This window comes from Coregonus lavaretus (genome assembly GCF_964263955.1).
Source record: "Coregonus lavaretus genome assembly, chromosome: 18".
Taxonomy (NCBI): domain Eukaryota; kingdom Metazoa; phylum Chordata; class Actinopteri; order Salmoniformes; family Salmonidae; genus Coregonus; species Coregonus lavaretus.
In genome coordinates this window covers 18,552,311-18,572,238 of record NC_140005.1, presented here as the reverse complement: position 1 = coordinate 18,572,238, position 19,928 = coordinate 18,552,311, and the positions used below count along the sequence as shown (strand labels likewise).

Sequence of the window (19,928 nt, the reverse complement as noted above, 5' to 3'; positions counted from 1 at the left end):
GAGCGGACAGAGAGGAGAGAGAGAGACAGAGAGAGAGAGTAGAGAGAGGGAGAGAGAGAGAGAGAGCGCAGAGAGAGAGAGACAGAGAGAGAGAGAGAGAGAGAGAGAGAGAGAGAGAGAGAGAGAGAGAGAGCGAGGAGAGAGGGAGAGAAGTCAATAAAAGCATTCAACGCAGAATATCAGCAGGACACAACTGCTATTTTTTTATATAATAATAATTGTACGAAAAAAACGAAGCGACGCAAAATACTACTAAAGAAGAGAAAATCCACTAAGGGCTGAATCCTAATTTGAGATCTGTGGGTGTAACTTGAATTGTCATTAATGTCAATTTGCTCGAAAATGTAAGAAAGTTTTACGTGTGCATCACAACTTCAGGCCTGTGAAGAAGAGTGAAACAACAGAGTGAAAGAACAGGCATAGTGAAGTTACTGAGACAGGAAATTAAGAACTAATAACAGACTTCAGTGTAAATAGAACCTAAATAGAATATGTTAAAGGGTAAATCTGAGGCTGGTTCTCATGTTAATTTGACACTTGAGGGCTCGTCACCTAAACAAAGACACACCGCTTTAAGAGGTTAGTTATTGCATAAAAATACACATTTTTTATTAAAAATCTTTAAAAATGTGTCCCTATCTACATTTGAGAGACGCAATTTAAATGCAATTAGTTCCTTTTGTTTGTAGACCAGTTTAATTAGTTCTCTATGCACATGACAGAAGAGGACAAATACAAATGGCTTTGAGCGCATCCCAGTAAAGGCAACTTACTTCCCTCCACATACAACTTTCTAATGTTATCTCCTTGAATACACTCTAACAAAAAGAAAAGCAAATGCAGCTAGATAGGGCTGGGACACTAGAGCATTTAAAGTAGATAGGGATACAATGAATGTACAGTATAGCACATATGACAGTATTGTACATTATTTCTATAATAAGAATAGGTACTGGTTTTGAATGAGTAATAGTCAGTCAATAGGGCAATATATTAATTAGTTCCCAGTATTTTCAATACCCTTTCGCAGGAAATGCTCATCAGAAAAACATCGGCAAGCACGTATTTGCATAAATGAGTATACACAAGTTTTCACAGTTTTCAAAGATAAGGCGTTGGAGTATTGTGTGTGGACAGCACTTCAGGCCTAATTTAAAGGAGAGAGGAGCATTGCAAGATAAGGATGATTCCATTCTCTGCTTAGACCACACTTTAATTACTCTTTCATTTGAAGATAGCATAGTTTCTGCTACAGACCGCTACTGTTACCCGTTTATGCATATTAACGAGCATTAATTACGCTCTTAATGAAACTATCAAAAACGGCCAGGGGATTGATGTGTGGGCTCTCTCTCAAGGAGAAGAGGGTGGAGGAGGAGGGATATCGGGATGTTTGAAGATCAATTTGGGAGAAATCCAATTAGACGAGAGAAAAGGAAGAATTTGAGGCGGTGGTGTTTCATGTCAGTCTCTGTCTGCATGCAGATATACGCACGTGTGTATTCTCTCTCTTTCTCACACACACACACACACACGCACGCGCAAACACACACACATACTGACGGGAAGCTTCTAAGAGTCCTTCAGGCTCAACTACATCTGCTCCAGGCTCAACAAGCTCTTCAGCGAGCAGAGATGGTATCAGTCATTACGGAGAGAGACAGAGAGAGAGAGACAGAGAGACCGACACAGAGAGAGAGAGACCGACACAGAGAGAGAGAGACAGAGAGACTGACACAGAGAGAGACAGACACAGAGAGAGAGCAAGAGAGTGAGTGAGTGAGTGAGTGAGTGAGTGAGAGACAGAGCGAGAGCATGGGGAAACAAGCGAGGAGCTTCACTCTTTTATCCTCCTACATTACGGAGTAGATAGTTAAGAGGAAGCACAACGCATCTCCACTCTGCTCTGGATAGCCTGAAAGCTAAACTGATAATTAGACTGAGAAATCTCCATCAGATAAGTGGATGTTGTTCACTGTATCTGGACTGAACAGATGTGTGTGTGTGCCACAGAAATGACACAGAAACATGTTGACATTGGCCAATGATCTGACAGGAAGAATGGAGACTATCTGCTGTCCCTTTGTGCTTAGTGTTGAGCCTTTCACCAGCACCTGGGCTAACACACACATGACATGACCTGCTTTAATATAGACTCATTGTGGAGTCTATAGAGAGTCTGGTCTACAGCTGGTGTGGGTGGCAACTCTATCAAACACTGGAGTGTCAGAGGGATTCAACAGATCTGTATTTGGCACTGGCAAAATTTAACTTCATTATAGTATAATGTGTGTGTTCACCTGTGGCTTTCTGTCGGACATTGTTGCGGGCCTTCTCCACGCCGGGGGCCCCTGACGTGGTAGCGCTGCGGAACCTCATGGGCTCCTGGACCCCCTGCTGGTCTCCCTGGGTCCTCAAGCTCAGAGAGAAGGACCTGGCCACTGCTGCTGCCTTCTGGGAGTCCTGGACCACTCCTGAGTGACAGACAGAGAGAGAGACCGACACACAAATAATATAAATACAAAATAAAAAAGAGAAACTGAATCTTGAGTTCTACCATTGCTGCTTTATTATCTGAACTGAGGCTTATACTGCATTATCCCCCGCTATCCCTGCATAAATCCCTCCTTCACTCCCTCCCTCCCTCCCTCTCTCCCTCCATCCATCTCTCTCGCCCCCCGCCTCCTTACCCCGTCCCCTCTGTTTCTTCTCCTTCTGTTCGCTGAGTTTGTCCAGGGGCAGGTTGCTCATGTCCAGGCCGTAGACGGAGCGGGCTAGGACAGTGGTCAGAGAATCCATGATGCTAGCCCACTCTGTCAGCAGCTCCTCCCAGCCTGTCAGAGACGACAGCACAGACAGCAGCTCGTCCCACAGCTCCCGGGAGATGAACACACACAGGTTGGCCCGCACCCACGCCACGATGATCGTCTGGGGGAGGATATACATGGCCACACAAAACAGATCACATTAATCATCATGGCCAGACAGCTGGTTCTCATTGGCTTGGAATCCAAACACTAACAACTAACAAGCCATTATAGCTGTAACATTAATCTTACCCATAGGAGGCAGATTTGTACTGTTTAAAAAATAACATATTTGAGTTTTTCCCCAGTAATACTAGTAGCCCCTTACCAATTTTATGAAGTTGGCTTTAGCTAGCCCATATTGTTCCCAATCTCATAACTAGCTCCCAAGAAGCCATTTCATTATAGGCTATCAATCAAGTTAGAGTAGCTAGCTTGTCTAACTGTCTTAGCTGGCATGCCTGCTGGCAAGGTTGGTAGACTTTAGAAAAGCAAGCAATAACTAAATGAATAAGGCATCATGGGCAACAACCATTTCCAGTAGCTTAGTAGGACTTCCTCTAACAGAGGTATCAGAACAACTCTCTTAACAGTAAGAGAGGATATAGGAGCCATAGGACGATCCCCAGACAGACTGACCCTGAAGAGGATGGCAGCCAGGCTCTCAGCGAAGGGCTCTTTTCTTTGGTTCTCCTGAGGCCTCTTCATCACCGCCTCAGTGATCCTCAGCAGCACCTGTAGCATCTGCTGCCTACACACACACAGACACACACAGACACACACACCAGACACACACACCCCAGCGGGCATTAGTCCATCATGGTCCATCATTGTGTATCAGTAGATCAGTAGACAACACAGTGGGACTGTCCAGGTCTGTCTGGTAATACGGTCGTTCAGGTACAAGCAACAGCTTGGTTTAGAATGATTGCATTAAACCAGTGGGTGTACACAATACACAGTATGTAGCTGTTGCACTGTTTAGTTTATATCAGTACGTGTATGAGGTGCTGACTGCTGTACCATGTCTGTGTGTTCATGGCTTGCTCCATGATCATGTGGCGGTAGATGCTCAGCACCCCCTTGCACACCTCCACCTGGTTGTCCAGTAGTTTGGGCACGTCCTGGCACGGCTCTAGCAGAAACACGTTGGCAGAGTTGGTCAGGAACACCTGGGGAAAGAGCAATGACATAAACTATGGTCAGGGTTGACGAGATACAAACACATTGCTGGCCACAGTAAGAGGTAAAAACAAAGAGGTTATAAAATACAGAAGACACACTCACACTCTCTCAAACACACACATGCACACGTACACACACGTACATACACGTACATACCTGCAGGGTGGGCTGGATGCCAGCCTTGATGTCTCTGTTCTGTTCCTCAGTGAGACAGCCACGGCTGATGGCACTGCTGAAGGAGTATGTTCTGCCCCAACTGGACGAACGCTTGTGACCATGACTCTCCAACATCTGCCGGAGGACAGGACCGTCCAGTCAGCACATGTGTATGAAAGTGAGTGTGCTTCTCAATGACAATTTCTGAGTTAATTTTAGTGTGTGTGTGTCCACTGACTTGTTGTGCTGTGTGTGTGTGTGTGTTTGTGTGTGTTTATCATTGACATTACCTGTGTGGGTGTGTTGTCAGTCTCAGTGATGAGCAGCTGCTCAGGGTTCTCCTCCACCTCAGCCTGTCTGCTCTTTTCTGGCTCTGTCATGAAGCCTGGCTTCTCCATCAGGATCCACTTCCTGTACACCTTGATCACCTTCCGGGTCGCTGACGCCTCACAGGAGGGCAACAGGAAGGCCTGGAGCAGGATGATACAGACAGTTATTACACAGTATTATACAAGAGAAAATAATGGCCAGATGTATTGGATAATGAATACATTTATTTTCAGGATCATGAGAGTAATAAGGTGTTTGTTAAATGGCATAAAGCAGATGTGGTTGCTAAAGACAAACGTTACAATTGTTTCTTTAATTTGCTCCAACTCTAAGATGATAGCTTTGATGTAGTGATAGTGTCTTTCCACTAGACAGCAGTACACTTCAACTAATAACATAGCACATGGTCTCCTATTCAGCATCATGTTTAAAAGCTAGTGGAGTACAAGGGGAAATCAGCTTCACAACTAAAACTACCCTTGCAGAAGAAAAGCATTGTTTACACTTGGAAACTCTTCGCCATCATCTCTCTGCGGGCTGTACCTGGTGGAAGACCTCGTTGACGAAGTTGATATTGTCCCGTGTGGAGAGCAGGATGCCGTGCACCATGTCATAGACGCTGCGGTGCTCCTCATCGATGCTGCACAGGCTAGAGTCACTGGACCGCCGGTCAGACAGCGTGCTACTGTTAGAGTGGCTCTTCTCTGGCTCCGTAGGGCCGTTGGGCTCCCCCTCACTACCGCCACGATCTTTATCCCTCTCCTTCTCCTGACTGCTACCGCCTGCAGTGACAGTCTGAACACACAGCACAGGCAGGGTTTGGACAGGGTACCAGTGAGAGGTAGAGAGGGTTTAGGGCTGGATTCCACTATAAATCATAAAGACTAACACAAACACAAAAGCAACTGTTGTTAGATTAAAATTATTCCAAACCTCTCCTTTGAATTGACCATCCAATCTTTTCTGCATGGTCTCAAACTGAACCTGGGTGACAGTACAGCGTATGACAGCAGACATACCTGGATGAGTTTGGGGATGACATCGTTCGTCCCGTTCTTGGCGCTGGGGGTGGCGGTGCTGATGTACTTCTTCTCCAGGAAGAAGGTGACCAGCCAGGTGATGAAGGCAACGCGGGGAGCTAGGTACTGGTCCCTCGTACAGAACGTGCTCTCGTGGTTACGGGTCACCGGGACATACAGAGGCTTCGGTCTGTGGTGAGGGAGGTCTGGGGAAGAGGAGAGAAGGAGGAGAGAGATAAACAAGGAGATAGAGAGATAGAGAGAGAGAGAGAGAGAATTATTCCAAACCATTATTCCAAACCATATTAGAGACACATATTTGCCTTAGATTACACAGACCCACAAATAATTGTGAGAGACAGAGAGAGACAGAAACAAGGAGAGAGAGAGGGTTTAGAAAGGGAGGGGGAGATAAAAGGAGAGCGTTAGAGACAGAAAGTGGAGGGATAATTTCACAAGATTCAAAAGTACTGCTCTCTTAGGTTTCAATGTCAGCTAAGACTGGCCATCATATGAAAATATGTAATTCAGCACACAAAGTCATTGACCTGAGCGAACCCTGATAACTACAGTGAACCACAGCCTCATGGACCAGGTTATTGTTTCAAAGGATTTAAATTACTATAATTCATCAAGAAACCCCTTTTAAACATGGGATCAATACCTTTGAATTAACTGGCAATTAGCACAAAAAAAATATGTAATTCACCCTTAGAACGAGAGTACATCATTACAACAGGGGAAATGGAGAAAAGCTTCAGGTTCATGACAATACATCTAAATTGCCTGGCCTCAGGAATATGTGTGCATTTACTGTAGTAAGTTTTGGATTTGGTAAAGGCCTGTTGCTGCAATTACAAAATAGAACTGGTTCAATGGAGGAAGATGATATTACATCTCCCCCCCCCCCCCAACACACACACACACCTACCTAAAAGCGGCTTGTAGAGGTTGGTGAGCTTGGTGAAGGAGGGGAAGAGGTGGGGAAGGTAGTACTTCTTGAACAGACTGAAGAGAAACCTGAAGCCAGTGTCCTGGTTGTCTTTGTTCCTCCACTCTAAACTGGACGCCTTTCAGACACACAGAGACACACAGAGTCACTACACAGCCAGACAAGAGCCCCATACAAGCTTTGTACTGGATCCCTTACTTTGTTTTCCAGTAAAGACCTAATTTGATTGGATCATGCATTTTCAAAGTATTCGACCAAGGCCACATTGTCTAGTTGTCTAGATAGGACTGTCTTGTAGCAGGAGCCTCACCTGAACAACCATGAACTTGAGCAGGGTTTGGAGGATATAGCAGGTCTGGTCGTCTGCCAGCTTCTCCCCTGGCACAGCTGGCACCAGTGGGGTGATTTCCTCAGGCACCACCTTGGCTGTTGTGGCGCAGAGAGAAAGAGAGAGAGGGAAAGAGAGAGAGAGGTACACACTGATGAACACTATGAACACTATATTATTAATAAAGAAGGACCACACACTGTTGAAGCTCCCAATTTACCGCTTTATTGACAACGTTTCGATCCGAAACGGATCTTCGTCAGGTCAAATAAACAAACTGAGTGCTGACATCCCAAAATATACACATTTCACCTCACATGACAAAACTTTCTGAGGAGTGAGGACAACCTTCATCTCACCTCAGCAGCCTATTTCATGAAATAATCAGTGTAATTCCCCAGGACCCAGACAATTACAGTCAACTGTAATTGTGTGGGGGGGGGGGGAGGTTGACGTTGAGGGGTCTCACAATCGGGTGGGTTGGAGAAAGGGTTGTAGATGATGGTATCCAGGGTGCAGGGTCCTCTGGTGGAGGGCACGGCAGGGAAGCCTGGCACCAGGCAGGCGAAGATGAGGAACTGCTCCTCTGCACAGTTATTCTGCAGGGCCTGCAGCCACAGCAACAACAGACGGATGCCCTCACATCTGATCTACAGGCAGGAGGACAGGGGAAAGGTTACTGTACACAGGACTGGATCAGACTGCTCTGTCTCCTTCACAGTAATGTGTGAGAAACATTTAAGGGATTGTGTGAGAAAATGCACAACAATTCTTACCTTGAATGAGTTTCCAGTGTGCAAAAGCTTTTTCAGAATAGAACCTGAAACAGAAAGCGAGCGAGCATGAACAACAGAACAATCCTGACACCAACAGAACAGATATATCTTCCATTTGATGTGTACTACAGATACTAGACACTGCTCTGCACATTGAACATCCACATCAATGGGGCTGTAGTGGAGCGGGTCGAAATATTCAAGTTCCTCGGTGTCCACATCACTAAGGATCTATCATGGTCCACACACCAACACAGTCGTGAAGAATGAACGACAACACCTCTCTCCCCAGGAGGCTGAAAAGATTTGGCATGGGCCCTCAGATCCTCAAAAAGTTCTACAGATGCACCATTGAGCGCATCTTGACTGGCTGCATCACCGCTTGGTACGGCAACTGCATGGCAACCAACCGCAAGGCGCTACACAGGGTGGTGAGTAAGGCCCAGTACATCACTGGGGCCGAGCTCCCTGCCATCTAGGACCTCTATACCAGAGCAGGACCCTACGCTGACCTTTTTTTTACAAGGAGCACGTGTGCGCCTAAGTTGAAGTATTTAGGAGCACACAAAGAAATGTATTTGAGGCAACTAGGCGTTTTCTTTGTAGCAATGGTGCAAGCATGACGGTCATGAATCTGAGCTCAGTGTATTCTCCATGGTACTCAGGGGCAATCATCATCTTGGTGATTTTTTTCTAGGCGCACTGATGCTCTTAATTAAAATTAGAGACCGCACAGCAAAATATTTAGGCGCATATGCGAGTCAAATGGTTGCACTGTAGAGCCCTGAGGCGGTGTCAGAAGAAGACCCCAAAAATTGTCAAAGACTCCAGCCACCCAATTCATAGACTGTTCTCTCTGCCACCGCACGGCAAGCTGTACCAGTGCACCAAGTCTGGAACCAACAGGACCCTGAACAGTTTCTACCACCAAGCCATAAGACTGCTGAATAGCTAATCAAATGGCTACCTGGACTACCTGCATTGACCCTTTTTTGCACTAACTCTCTTGCACTGACTCTATGCACACACACTGGACTCTACACACACACACACACACACACACACTCACAAATACTTACACCCCAACACACACACACACAAACACACATAGGCCCACACACACAACACGCGCACACATGCATACTGCCTCCATTCACACACAATGCTAATACTGTCTATTATCTATCCTGTTGCCTAGTAACTTTACCCCTACTATATGTACAGAGCTACCTCAATTACCTCGTACTCCTGCACATCGACTCGGTACTGGTACTCCCTGTATATAGCCATGTTAGTACCTGGTACTCCCTGTGTATAGCCATGTTATTACCTGGTACTCCCTGTATATAGCCATGTTATTACCTGGTACTTCCTGTATATAGCCATGTTATTACCTGGTAGTTCCTGTATATAGCCATGTTATTACCTGGTACTTCCTGTATATAGCCATGTTATTACCTGGTACTTCCTGTATATAGCCATGTTATTTTTACTCGTTATTGTTATTCACTGTGTACGTATTACTCATGTCACTATTTCTATTTTTTATTTATTTTTATCTTTAACTCTGCATTATTGGAAAAGGACCCGTAACTAAGCATTTCACTGTTAGTCTACACCTGTTGTTTATGAAGCATGTGACAAATACAATTTGATTTGAGCTACACTTAACACAGAGAAGAAAGTCTGTCTGTTCCATCAATACATATTGACCTTGGGGGTGGTGATAAACCAGTCAGGGAGGGAAGGCTGCTCATTCTCCTGATGAAAATGAACATCAATTGCCTGGTGTGCATTTATGAAGCCAATCAGGTCTGTGGTAATCAAATGAGACAATACTCTGATTGCTAAATGCCTGGTTCTCCGCTCATCAGGTTAAATCAATGACGTTCCCTGTGTTGGCTAAATGAATAAAGAAAGAAATTGCTTCCCAATCCCAACTTCTAGGCTCCAAGAGATTGGAAATGAGAGGGAAGGAGAGACGGAGTGAGGAAGACTGAGCGAGATCAATTTTCCACCAGGTAATGGTCTGTGTAAATGCTTGTTTCACTAGCGGAGGGATCACAAAAACACACCACTGGGGCCTGTCTTACTGGATCTGACTGTAGGAGTTCCACAGCTCCCGGCCCTCCTTGCTAATTCTAAGCATTGTCATCTACCCACTTTGGGCAGTAGGGTCAATAGTAGGCAGTTATCTAGGTGAGAGGTGACTCCTTAAAGTGAATAGGCAACAGGATAGTTCATTAACAGTAGCAGCAGCATGTGATGAGTCCATAAAGTTAGTGCAGAAATGCAGATAATCCAGGTAGCTATTTGGTTAACTATTTAACTAACTATTTAGCAGTCTTATGGCTTGGGGGTAGAGCTGTTCAGGGTCCTGTTGGTTCCAGACTTGGTGCACCGGTACTGCTTGCCATGCGGTAGCAGATAAAACAGTCTATGACTTGAATGGCTGGAGTCTTTGACAATTTTTAGGGCCTTCCTCCACAAAGAAGTTACTGCAAACAACAAACACAGTTTTTTTTCCCCTCAGACATCATTGCACACATGATAGAAAAGCAGAATATGTACTGCACATTTTTTTTACCACATTGCTCACCTCCATTTGGATGCTCCTCACCTCCGTTTAGTCAGGAAAACAAAAACACTAACAAATGCGCCTGGGGCGAACAGTGGTGCTGTTTCACCTTTCAAGCATTCTATTCAAACACCCACACAACCCAGCAGACCATCTCACAGAATAGCATCAGCTGAATTATGATGTGTGCTGCAAGCAGCAGGGGGACGTTCCTAAAAGGGTGAGGCTAGGGAAGGAGACAGGTTTTAGCTGGTGATTTGTGGACCGGGGAGCAGGGTGCGTGTTTGGGGGATGCCGAGGGGGGATGAGCCTCCATATTTGGAGTAATAAGCCCCAGGGGTGATCAGCGGCTGCAATCTCTACCTCACCGCTTTAGCATAGAAAGGACTGAAAACAGAAGATTATAATTGAGGTTATCGCTGTTTACGAGGGTCCTCCTGCTCACGAGGCTGAAACCGAGCGAAGCATAATTCAATTACCAATTTGCATCTCAAATTAGGCTCTCATTTGCATTTTTCATTTACTTCTCCTTCCACAACTAATTATTTTCTTCTTACACAAACCGTTTAAGCGTGGTTGTGCTGATAATCTGTGCTTCCATGGTTTATTTTGGTGGTTGTAGCAGCAGGAGGGGAGGGAACAGGATTTTGACTACTGTACCCATGCAGAAGAATGCAAACATTGCCAGTGTAGGCCGATTCAAGGAAGCTAAAGTACTCTAAGTACAAACTTAGAAATTCAGTGGTACATACCTATACTGTGGAACTGCCATCGACTGTAGATTTTTTCTGGTAGAAGTTGCAGAATTTTCTGGAAAATATGAGAAATAATGTGTAAGTATTTGCAAAATCTCCAAACAGACCAATCACTTATGGCAAAACAGTCACAGAGACAGAGCAAAGAAACCTGATCACAAAGGTAGAGGAAAGAACATTTACTCGATAATCTTTAAACAACTCAATGTGGTGCTTCGATCCAAAACTGTGAAACAATGATGTTCACACACCACACGCCTGGCTTTGTTGACAAGTTGCTCAGCCATACATCCTAAACGCAGCCCAGATGCATAGCAGCCTCGTCAGTCAGTCAGTAGTCACAACTCAATTAGAGCGTGCTGACCTTTCAGTAGGCTATCATTATTCCTCCACTGAGGGACGGGTTAACTTGGGGATGGAAAAGAGCCAGGGGGGATGGATGGATGAGAGGGATAGGGGGAGAGAGGGATGAGAAGAGAGGACTCCGCTGTGTGTGGCGGCCTGTCAGATAATGGCCAGTGCATTGTGGGTAATTGATGAACCACTTGGTTCACCACTCATCATCGACTCAATAAGACAAATACCATTTCCAATTTAGAGATCTAAAGCCCAGTGCACAGTGCTCCTTTGCGTGAGAGATAGAGATAGAAGAGAAGAGAGAGAGAAGAGAGCCGAGAGAAGAGCGCAAGAGGAGAGTGCGAGAGAGAGCTCTGAAGATTAAGTCCTCACCAGCACGTGAGCTGAATTTGCAGAAAGGAAGAGTCCATACTTGCAGAGCACGTCTCCACAGCCGGAGAGAGAGAGACCAGAGACTGGATCAGTGGCCAAGAGGAGAGCAGCCACACCACATTATGCTGAGACTTAGTGGCTTCCAAAACTCATCTCACGTTTGGAGTACAGCACATCTGTTTGTCAACAACCCCCCCCCCCCCCCCCCCTCTGTATTTCTCCCCTCCTTTTCCTTCTCTTTCTCCTCCTCCACTCTGTCTCTCTCGCTCTCTATTCTTCCTCACCTTCCCCTCTCTGTATGTCGCTGTCTCAATCCCTCTCAGTGATTGAAACAGAAATCTGACAAGACAGCCATCACTCCTGGTGCTTGCCTGTGGGACTGTGTGTCCCGGTTTCCTGGTTGACTCCTCTCTGATCCCGAGCATGATGACACGTGTCCCTCTCTATTGATGCCGGCTGGGATTAGACATCCCCAGCTCCCAGCACGGACACACTCCTTGGAGCAGCAGACACATTATTTTAGGTGGTAACTCAGTAGAGGCCAGTCTAAGCCTGTGTGGTTTACAGGGAGGGAGGGTGTGTGTGTGTGTAGTGGGTGTAATAACACCCACCCTTCTTCCAGGGATAAGCAGGGAATGAGGCACAGAAGCAAGGAGACTCCCTGTGGTGGTGGGAATGGCAGCCGCAACAATGATACTTTACTGGTTGATATGAAGCGCTGTGAGACTGACAAAGGGGCTGAGCGAAGTGGGCCGACGGAGTCACAGTACTCTAATCTGGAGCTGTACTCCAGGCATAAAGATGGGGCATTACTGAGGGACACCTCCAACTCCAACCACATTTACATGATCCACACTTAGGTTTCCAGCCACAGGGTGAACATGACACTTCTACCAGAGGTGGCCCACAAGAGCTTTCCAGCATTCACAGACACCCTCAGGAGAACATTGCAGACTATCATTGTGCCACTGATTGAAGCTTCACTTGACACAACAATGAGGGGGGGGGGAAGAAAATAGTAAACTTTCTCAAACCAGCCATATAAGACAGAGACATAGGTTTTTACAGGGCAGTCAGTCACAGTGGAGTTTATGAGTAAACGGCATGGCAGGCATGTGAACATCACAGCCCAGAGAGTACAAGCAGGTGACTAGAGGGCAAATCAAAGTTCACTGTTAATAACTAAACTGTTTTGACCCATATCAATCATAACACGTGAACTTGTGTTGTAAAATATTGGATTAACTTAATTAGCAGGACAAAAACTAGAACTAAACTAAATGAAATAACGAGACAGTAAAATGTCCAGTCAGTCACACAGTGGATGTCTCCAAGCCAACCCCAAAGTGTAAACAACAGTGGATTACATGGCCACCAAATCAACAGCCCTGTTTGTAGAACTAGATAGAGCTCAACTGATGATAATATAGCCTATAGCCAATCAAATAGTAGTCTGGTTTTAGGCCTATTGGTTAGCCTAAGTAGCCAAACAAAGGGAGTTATTTTTTTATCTACATTTGGTTTTAACAAGTTTATTAGACGTGCAATTTAGCACATACTGTATTATTGAGACATTTAACAAATGTGTTCATTCTACTCTCTAACTAGTAGCTGGCAACAACACAATACACTGCAGCTCTTCCTCAAGCTAATGATTACGAATCTGATCAGATTCACATATTTTTTTATTTTTTTATCCCCTCCACATAGGCTATTTCTCTTTACTCCAAGTTAAAGTCAAACTAACCTGAATTACATTTCATAGAATATCTTTTAAAAATCCAGTGACTGTTGCCCAATAGATACATTTGGACAAAAATAGCAACCTACAAAATGTAGGCCTAAGCCTTCCTCTATACAGCAATGGATCACATGACAAATTAGGCCTAGTCTACAGTCGTGGACAAATGTTTTGAGAATGACACAAGTATTGGTCTTCACAAAGTTCGCTGCTTCACTGTTTTTAGATATTTTTGTCAGATGTTACTATGGTATACTGAAGTATAATACATTCCCTGTGCACAGTGCTCCTTTGCGAGAGAGATATAGATAGAAGAGAAGAGAAGAGAGAGAAAGAGAAGAGAGAGAGAGAGAGAGAAGAGAGCCGAGAGAAGAGCGCAAGAGGAGAGTGCAAGAGAGAGCTCTGAAGATCCATAAGTGTCAAAGGCTTTTATTGACATTTACATAAAGTTTGTGCAAAGAGTCAATATTTGCAGTGTTGACCCTTCTTTTTCAAGACCTCTGCAATCCGCCCTGGCATGCTGTCAATTAACTTCTGGGCCACATCCTGACTGAGGGCAGCCCATTCTTGTATAATCAATGCTTGGAGTTTGTCAGAATTTGTGGGTTTTTGTTTGTCCACCCGTCTCTTGAGGATTGACCACAAGTTCTCAATGGGATTAAGGTCTGGGGAGTTTCCTGGCTATGGACCCAAAATTTCGATGTTTTGTTCCCCGAGCCACTTAGTTATCACTTTTGCCTTATGGCAAGGTGCTCCATCATGCTGGAAAAGGCATTGGTCGTCACGAAACTGTTCTTGGATGGTTGGGAGAAGTTGCTCTCGGAGGATGTGTTGGTACCATTCTTTATTCATGGCTGTGTTCTTAGGCACAATTGTGAGTGAGCCCACTCCCTTGGGTGAGAAGCAACCCCACACATGAATGGTCTCAGGATGCTTTACTGTTGGCATGACACAGGACTGATGGTAGCGCTCACCTTGTCTTCTCCGGACAAGGTGTTTTCCTGATGCACCAAACAATCGGAAAGGGGATTCATCAGAGAAAATGACTTTACCCCAGTCCTCAGCAGTCCAATACCTGTACCTTTTGCAGAATATCAGTCTGTACCTGATGTTTTTCCTGGAGAGAAGTGACTTCTTTGCTGCCCTTCTTGACACAAGGCCATCCTCCAAAAGTCTTCGCCTCACTGTGCGTGCAGATGCACTCACACCTACCTGCTGCCATTCCTGAGCAAGCTCTGCACTGGTGGTGCCCCGATCCCACAGCTGAATCAACTTTAGGAGATGGTCCTGTCATGGGCCTCTCACTCCACCGGGTTACCACCTTAATTTTCTTCCACTCTGCTCACCACTCTCTCTACTCAGCCTAACTAGCTCCACCTGTCCCTGCTCTGCTCTGCTCTAATTACTCTGCCAGCTGCGCTGCATTACCCACTACCTCTCCCAGTATTTAAGGTCCTGTCTTTCAGCTCTCCGGTGTCAGATCGTCTGCAAAGCTCACACCCGGAACCTGTTTGCTCGCGCTTCTGGCTCACCCTGGTTTTGTGACCCCGGACCTGCCTGTTTTTTGGATACTCTTCTGCCATTACGACTCCTGACTACTCTTCAATCCCGGTAACTCTGACCAGCCTTCTGCCTTGCTACTACGTATTTTGGATTTCCCTTGAACTGTACTGCTGCCTGGTTTCATTCCGCCCTGTTGTGTCTGTGTCTCCCCCCCCCAGGACTTCTGGACCACCCACCACCGGCTTCATAGGACGCATCGCTGCCACTGGGGGGGGCACAGACCCAGCGCATTGGACGGGATCCCTGTTACCCCTGGAGCCTTCATTCACTCCCTACTTCCCTTTTCCCTTAAGTTTAATAAACTTTCTGGTGTGACGCAATTGTGGTCCTCTGGTCGTCTGTCTGAACCGTGACAGTACGATCTGACCATTATGGACTCAGCGCACACTTTCCCCGACATGGAAACCGATGAGCATGAGCAGCAGTTCCAGCAGCAGCAACAACAACTCGCCATGATCATTCAACTCCTCACCAACCTTACCCCAGCCAGTCTGCCCACCAGCCCAGCCCCCGAGTTACCTGCCCCGGTCATTGCAGCCGCTGCTCCGGAACCCAAGATTGGAAACCCCGAGCGGTTCAACGGCGATTCAACCCAGGTCCGGCCATTCCTGACTAGCTGCCGACTTCAGTTCTCCTTGCAGCCAAGGACCTTCGCCACGGAGGGGGCTAAAGTTGGGTATGCCATCACTCACCTGACGGGCCGAGCTCGACTCTGGGGAACAGCAGAGTTCGAACGTCAAACCCCCGCTTGTGCAACCTTCGACCTGTTTGCTGAGGAGATGCTGAAGGTGTTTGACCTGGATTCACCCACCGCAGAGGCGTCTCGTGAACTGTTCAGTATTCGACAAGGCAGACGTACAGTCGCAGACCATTCCATCGACTTCCGAACCCTGGCTAGACGAAGTTCTTGGAACACACCATCGTTGGTGGACGCGTTCTTCCATAGTTTGGCTGACTATATCAAGGACGAGTTGGTCTCCCATGAACTGCCTTCCACTCTTGATGAAGCCATCGCACTGACTGTCAGGATCGACAGAAGGATACAGACCCGTCGTCGTGAGAGGGGGCGCCAAGGTCCACCTACTACCGGCATTCGGAGAGATCCGACTGGGCTCCTGTCATCTACTGCCACTCACCCAGGTCAGCTTGATCAGTCTGAGCCTATGGAGATTGGGCGAGCCTCCCTCACTCCTGCAGAGCGCCAGCGCCGCTTCACCTCAAACCTCTGCCTCTATTGTGGAGGTGATGGACATCGTGTGGTAACCTGCCCTTTAAAGGGCCGAAGCTCACCGGGCGTAGGGGGAGTCCGGTTGAGTTCAATGACCATCCAGTCCTCCGACCGCAAACCCCTGCTGCAAGTTCACCTCCGCCTCTCTGACTCTACTCACACCCTGGCTGCTCTGGTGGATTCTGGCGCCGAAGCCAACATAATGGACATCAAGCTGGCACGCCAACTGGGACTGGAGAACCTCCGTTTGACACCTCCTATTCCTGCCCGGGCACTGGACGGACACTTACTCGGATCGGTCACTCATGTCACGGCCCCGGTCTCGATGGGTCTGTCCGGAAACCATCAAGAAACTATCCAGTTTCACCTGCTCCCCTCTCCAGGCCAACCCCTCATCCTGGGTTACCCATGGCTCCGCCGGCACAACCCTCAGCTCGACTGGGTGACCGGGGTGATCAGGGAGTGGGGAGAGGACTGCCACCGAACCTGCCTGCTTGCTGCCGCACTACCCCCTCGGCCAGTACCTACTAACTCCGCTCCTGACCTCTCCAATGTCCCAGAATGCTACCATGGTCTCAGAGAGGTGTTTAACAAAGCAAGAGCCACATCTCTGCCCCCTCACCGACCGTACGACTGTGCCATCGACCTCCTCCCTGGAACAGCTCCTCCAAGGGGTCGTCTTTATTCGTTGTCTGCTCCTGAAAGAAAGTCCATGGAGGACTACATCAATGGCTCTCTGTCCGCAGGATTAATCCGTTCATCTTCATCTCCTGCTGGTGCTGGCTTCTTCTTTGTGGGGAAGAAGGACGGATCTCTTCGCCCCTGCATCGACTACAGGGGACTCAACGACATCACAGTGAAAAACCGTTACCCTCTGCCTCTGCTCACCTCTGCTTTTGAGTTGCTCCAGGGAGCCACTGTTTTTACCAAGTTGGATCTCAGAAACGCTTACCACCTAGTGCGGATCCGGGAGGGAGATGAATGGAAAACCGCATTCAATACACCAACAGGCCACTACGAGTATCTGGTTATGCCTTTTGGCCTCACCAATGCTCCTGCTGTGTTCCAGGCTCTAGTGAATGATGTACTGCGGGACATGTTAAACAAGTTTGTCTTCGTTTACCTGGATGACATCTTAATTTACTCCAGAAACCTGTCTGAACACACCCGCCATGTCCAGCAAGTCCTTCATCGTCTTCTGGAGAATTCCCTCTACGCCAAGGCAGAGAAATGTGAGTTTCACGTCAAGACAGTGGCCTTCCTGGGGTACATAGTGGCAGAGGGAAGTATCCAAATGGATCCTGCCAAGGTATCAGCAGTCACTTCATGGCCAGTTCCGGAGAACAGAAAGAAGCTGCAACAGTTTCTGGGGTTTGCTAACTTCTATAGGAAGTTTATCCGGAACTACAGTACCGTTGCTGCCCCTCTCACTGCTCTAACCAGCACCAAGCAACCCTTCACCTGGACCCCAGCAGCCGACAAAGCCTTCAGTACCCTCAAGGTGAGGTTCACCTCCGCTCCCATCCTCCAGATGCCTGATGTGGACCGGCAATTCATTGTGGAGGTGGACGCCTCGGATGTGGGAGTTGGTGCTGTGATTTCTCAGTGGGCTGCGGAGGATAGGAAGCTCCATCCCTGTGCCTTTTTCTCACGTCGGTTGTCCCCCTCTGAGTGCAATTACGACATAGGGAACCGTGAGCTGCTGGCTGTGAAGCTTGCTTTGGAGGAGTGGCGTCACTGGCTGGAGGGGTCCACCATTCCATTTCTCGTTTGGACCGATCATAAGAACTTGGAGTACATCCGCACGGCCAAACGGTTGAACTCCAGGCAGTCCCGCTGGGCCCTGTTCTTCACCAGGTTTAATTTCACTCTGTCATACCGGCCTGGATCACGCAACACCAAGCCAGACGCCCTCTCCCGTCAATTCCAGAAGGATGACACCCCCTCCAAGGACCCTGTGTCGATTCTGCCAAGTCCCTGCATCGTTGCAGCTCTGACCTGGGCTGTTGAGGAACAGGTGCTGGAGGCTCTCCGTAACCAGCCAGGTCCCAGCACTTGCCCAGCTGACCGCCTTTTTGTCCCCGAAGACCTGAGGTCCCAGGTCATTCAGTGGGGACATGACTCCCGCCTAGCTTGTCACCCTGGCTCCACCCGCACTTACAACCTGCTCGCCCAGAGGTTCTGGTGGCCCTCTCTGAGGAAGGATGTACGGGAATTCGTCCAAGCCTGCCCCATCTGCAACCAACACAAGTCGTCCTGCCAGCCCCCAGCCGGATTGCTGCAGCCCCTGCCTGTGCCCAGACGTCCCTGGTCTCACATCGCCCTTGACTTTGTCACGGGGCTGCCCCCTTCAAGTGGCATGACCGTCATTCTCACCATCGTTGACCGTTTCAGCAAGATGGCACACTTCATTCCCCTCCCCAAGCTCCCAACCGCCAAGGAGACCGCCCAGGTGGTCCTGGAACACGTCTTCCGGATCCACGGACTGCCTAAGGATGTAGTTTCTGACCGTGGTCCACAATTCTCCTCCGCTTTTTGGAAGGAGTTCTGTCACCTGCTGGGAGCCACAGTCAGTCTGACTTCCGGATTCCATCCCCAATCCAATGGGCAGTCAGAGCGGGCTAATCAGGAGCTCGAGAAGGCACTGCGATGCATGACTTCACGCAACCCCCACTCCTGGTCGCAGCAATTGACATGGGTGGAGTACGCACACAATTCTCTGACCTGCTCTGCCATCGGTATGTCCCCTTTCCAATGTGTTTATGGATACCAGCCTCCTCTATTTGCCAGCCAGGAGGAGGAGGTTACTTGCCCATCTGCACTTGCTTTTGCCCGTCGATGTCGCCGCACCTGGTCACAAGCCCGAGCCACACTCCTCAGGTCCGTTGCCAGCTACACTACCGGGGCCAACCGTCGGAGAGTTCCTGCTCCCACCTACCATGTTGGTCAAAGGGTGTGGTTGTCATCGAAGAACCTGCCACTCCGGGTGGAGTCGCAGAAGCTGGCACCTCGGTTCATTGGCCCATTCCCTATCATAAGAGTGATTAGCCCAACTGCTGTCCGGCTCCAACTGCCTAATTCCCTGAGGGTGCACCCCACTTTCCATGTGTCCAAGATTAAGCCCATCCATGAGAGTCCGCTGGTCCCTGCTGCGCCTGGTCCTCCTCCTCCACGGCTCGTCGATGGTGGTCTGGTTTACACCGTCCGCCGCCTGCTTCGGTCCAGACGGAGGGGTAGGGGTCTCCAGTACCTCATTGACTGGGAGGGCTATGGACCTGAGGAGAGGACCTGGGTGCCAGCTAGTCGGATTGTGGATAGGACTCTCATCACCGCTTTCCACCAACGGCATCCTGATCAACCTGCAATCCGTAGGGGCCGCCCCAGAGGGGTCCCTAACCGTCCGGCCCGCTCGGCTTCCTGTCCTGTGCCTGATCCTGTCTCGGGACCTGTCCCATCTCCCGACCACGGCCCTCCGGCTTCCTCCGAGGATGAGGACGTTCACTCGGACCGTTCGGAGGAGTTCTAGCCCTCCTCCGGCTCCCCTCCTCCCGCCCGGCGTGGTGTTGCTCTTAGGACTTCTGGGGCCGTCCCTTGGGGGGGGGGGTTCTGTCATGGGCCTCTCACTCCACCGGGTTACCACCTTAATTTTCTTCCACTCTGCTCACCACTCTCTCTACTCAGCCTAACTAGCTCCACCTGTCCCTGCTCTGCTCTGCTCTAATTACTCTGCCAGCTGCGCTGCATTACCCACTACCTCTCCCAGTATTTAAGGTCCTGTCTT

General features: G+C 48.3%; 1 protein-coding gene across 4 annotated transcripts in view; it reads right to left on the bottom strand.

Moving 5' to 3' along the window:
- LOC311145863 (ral GTPase-activating protein subunit alpha-2-like) overlaps window positions 1-19,928 on the bottom strand; it is a 174,127-nt gene that overhangs the window by 100,982 nt on the left and 53,217 nt on the right. For all 4 annotated transcript variants that reach the window (XM_084182207.1, XM_084182209.1, XM_084182208.1 and 1 more), the window contains exons 4-16: window positions 10,884-10,941; window positions 7,554-7,597; window positions 7,247-7,427; window positions 6,760-6,875; window positions 6,429-6,567; window positions 5,498-5,703; window positions 5,022-5,273; window positions 4,439-4,618; window positions 4,149-4,283; window positions 3,831-3,979; window positions 3,447-3,558; window positions 2,691-2,928; window positions 2,301-2,474 (exon numbers count right to left, since the gene is read on the bottom strand). In XM_084182207.1, the coding sequence (XP_084038333.1) occupies window positions 2,301-2,474; window positions 2,691-2,928; window positions 3,447-3,558; window positions 3,831-3,979; window positions 4,149-4,283; window positions 4,439-4,618; window positions 5,022-5,273; window positions 5,498-5,703; window positions 6,429-6,567; window positions 6,760-6,875; window positions 7,247-7,427; window positions 7,554-7,597; window positions 10,884-10,941 (1,984 nt within the window). The remainder of the gene's footprint in view (window positions 1-2,300; window positions 2,475-2,690; window positions 2,929-3,446; window positions 3,559-3,830; window positions 3,980-4,148; window positions 4,284-4,438; window positions 4,619-5,021; window positions 5,274-5,497; window positions 5,704-6,428; window positions 6,568-6,759; window positions 6,876-7,246; window positions 7,428-7,553; window positions 7,598-10,883; window positions 10,942-19,928) is intronic.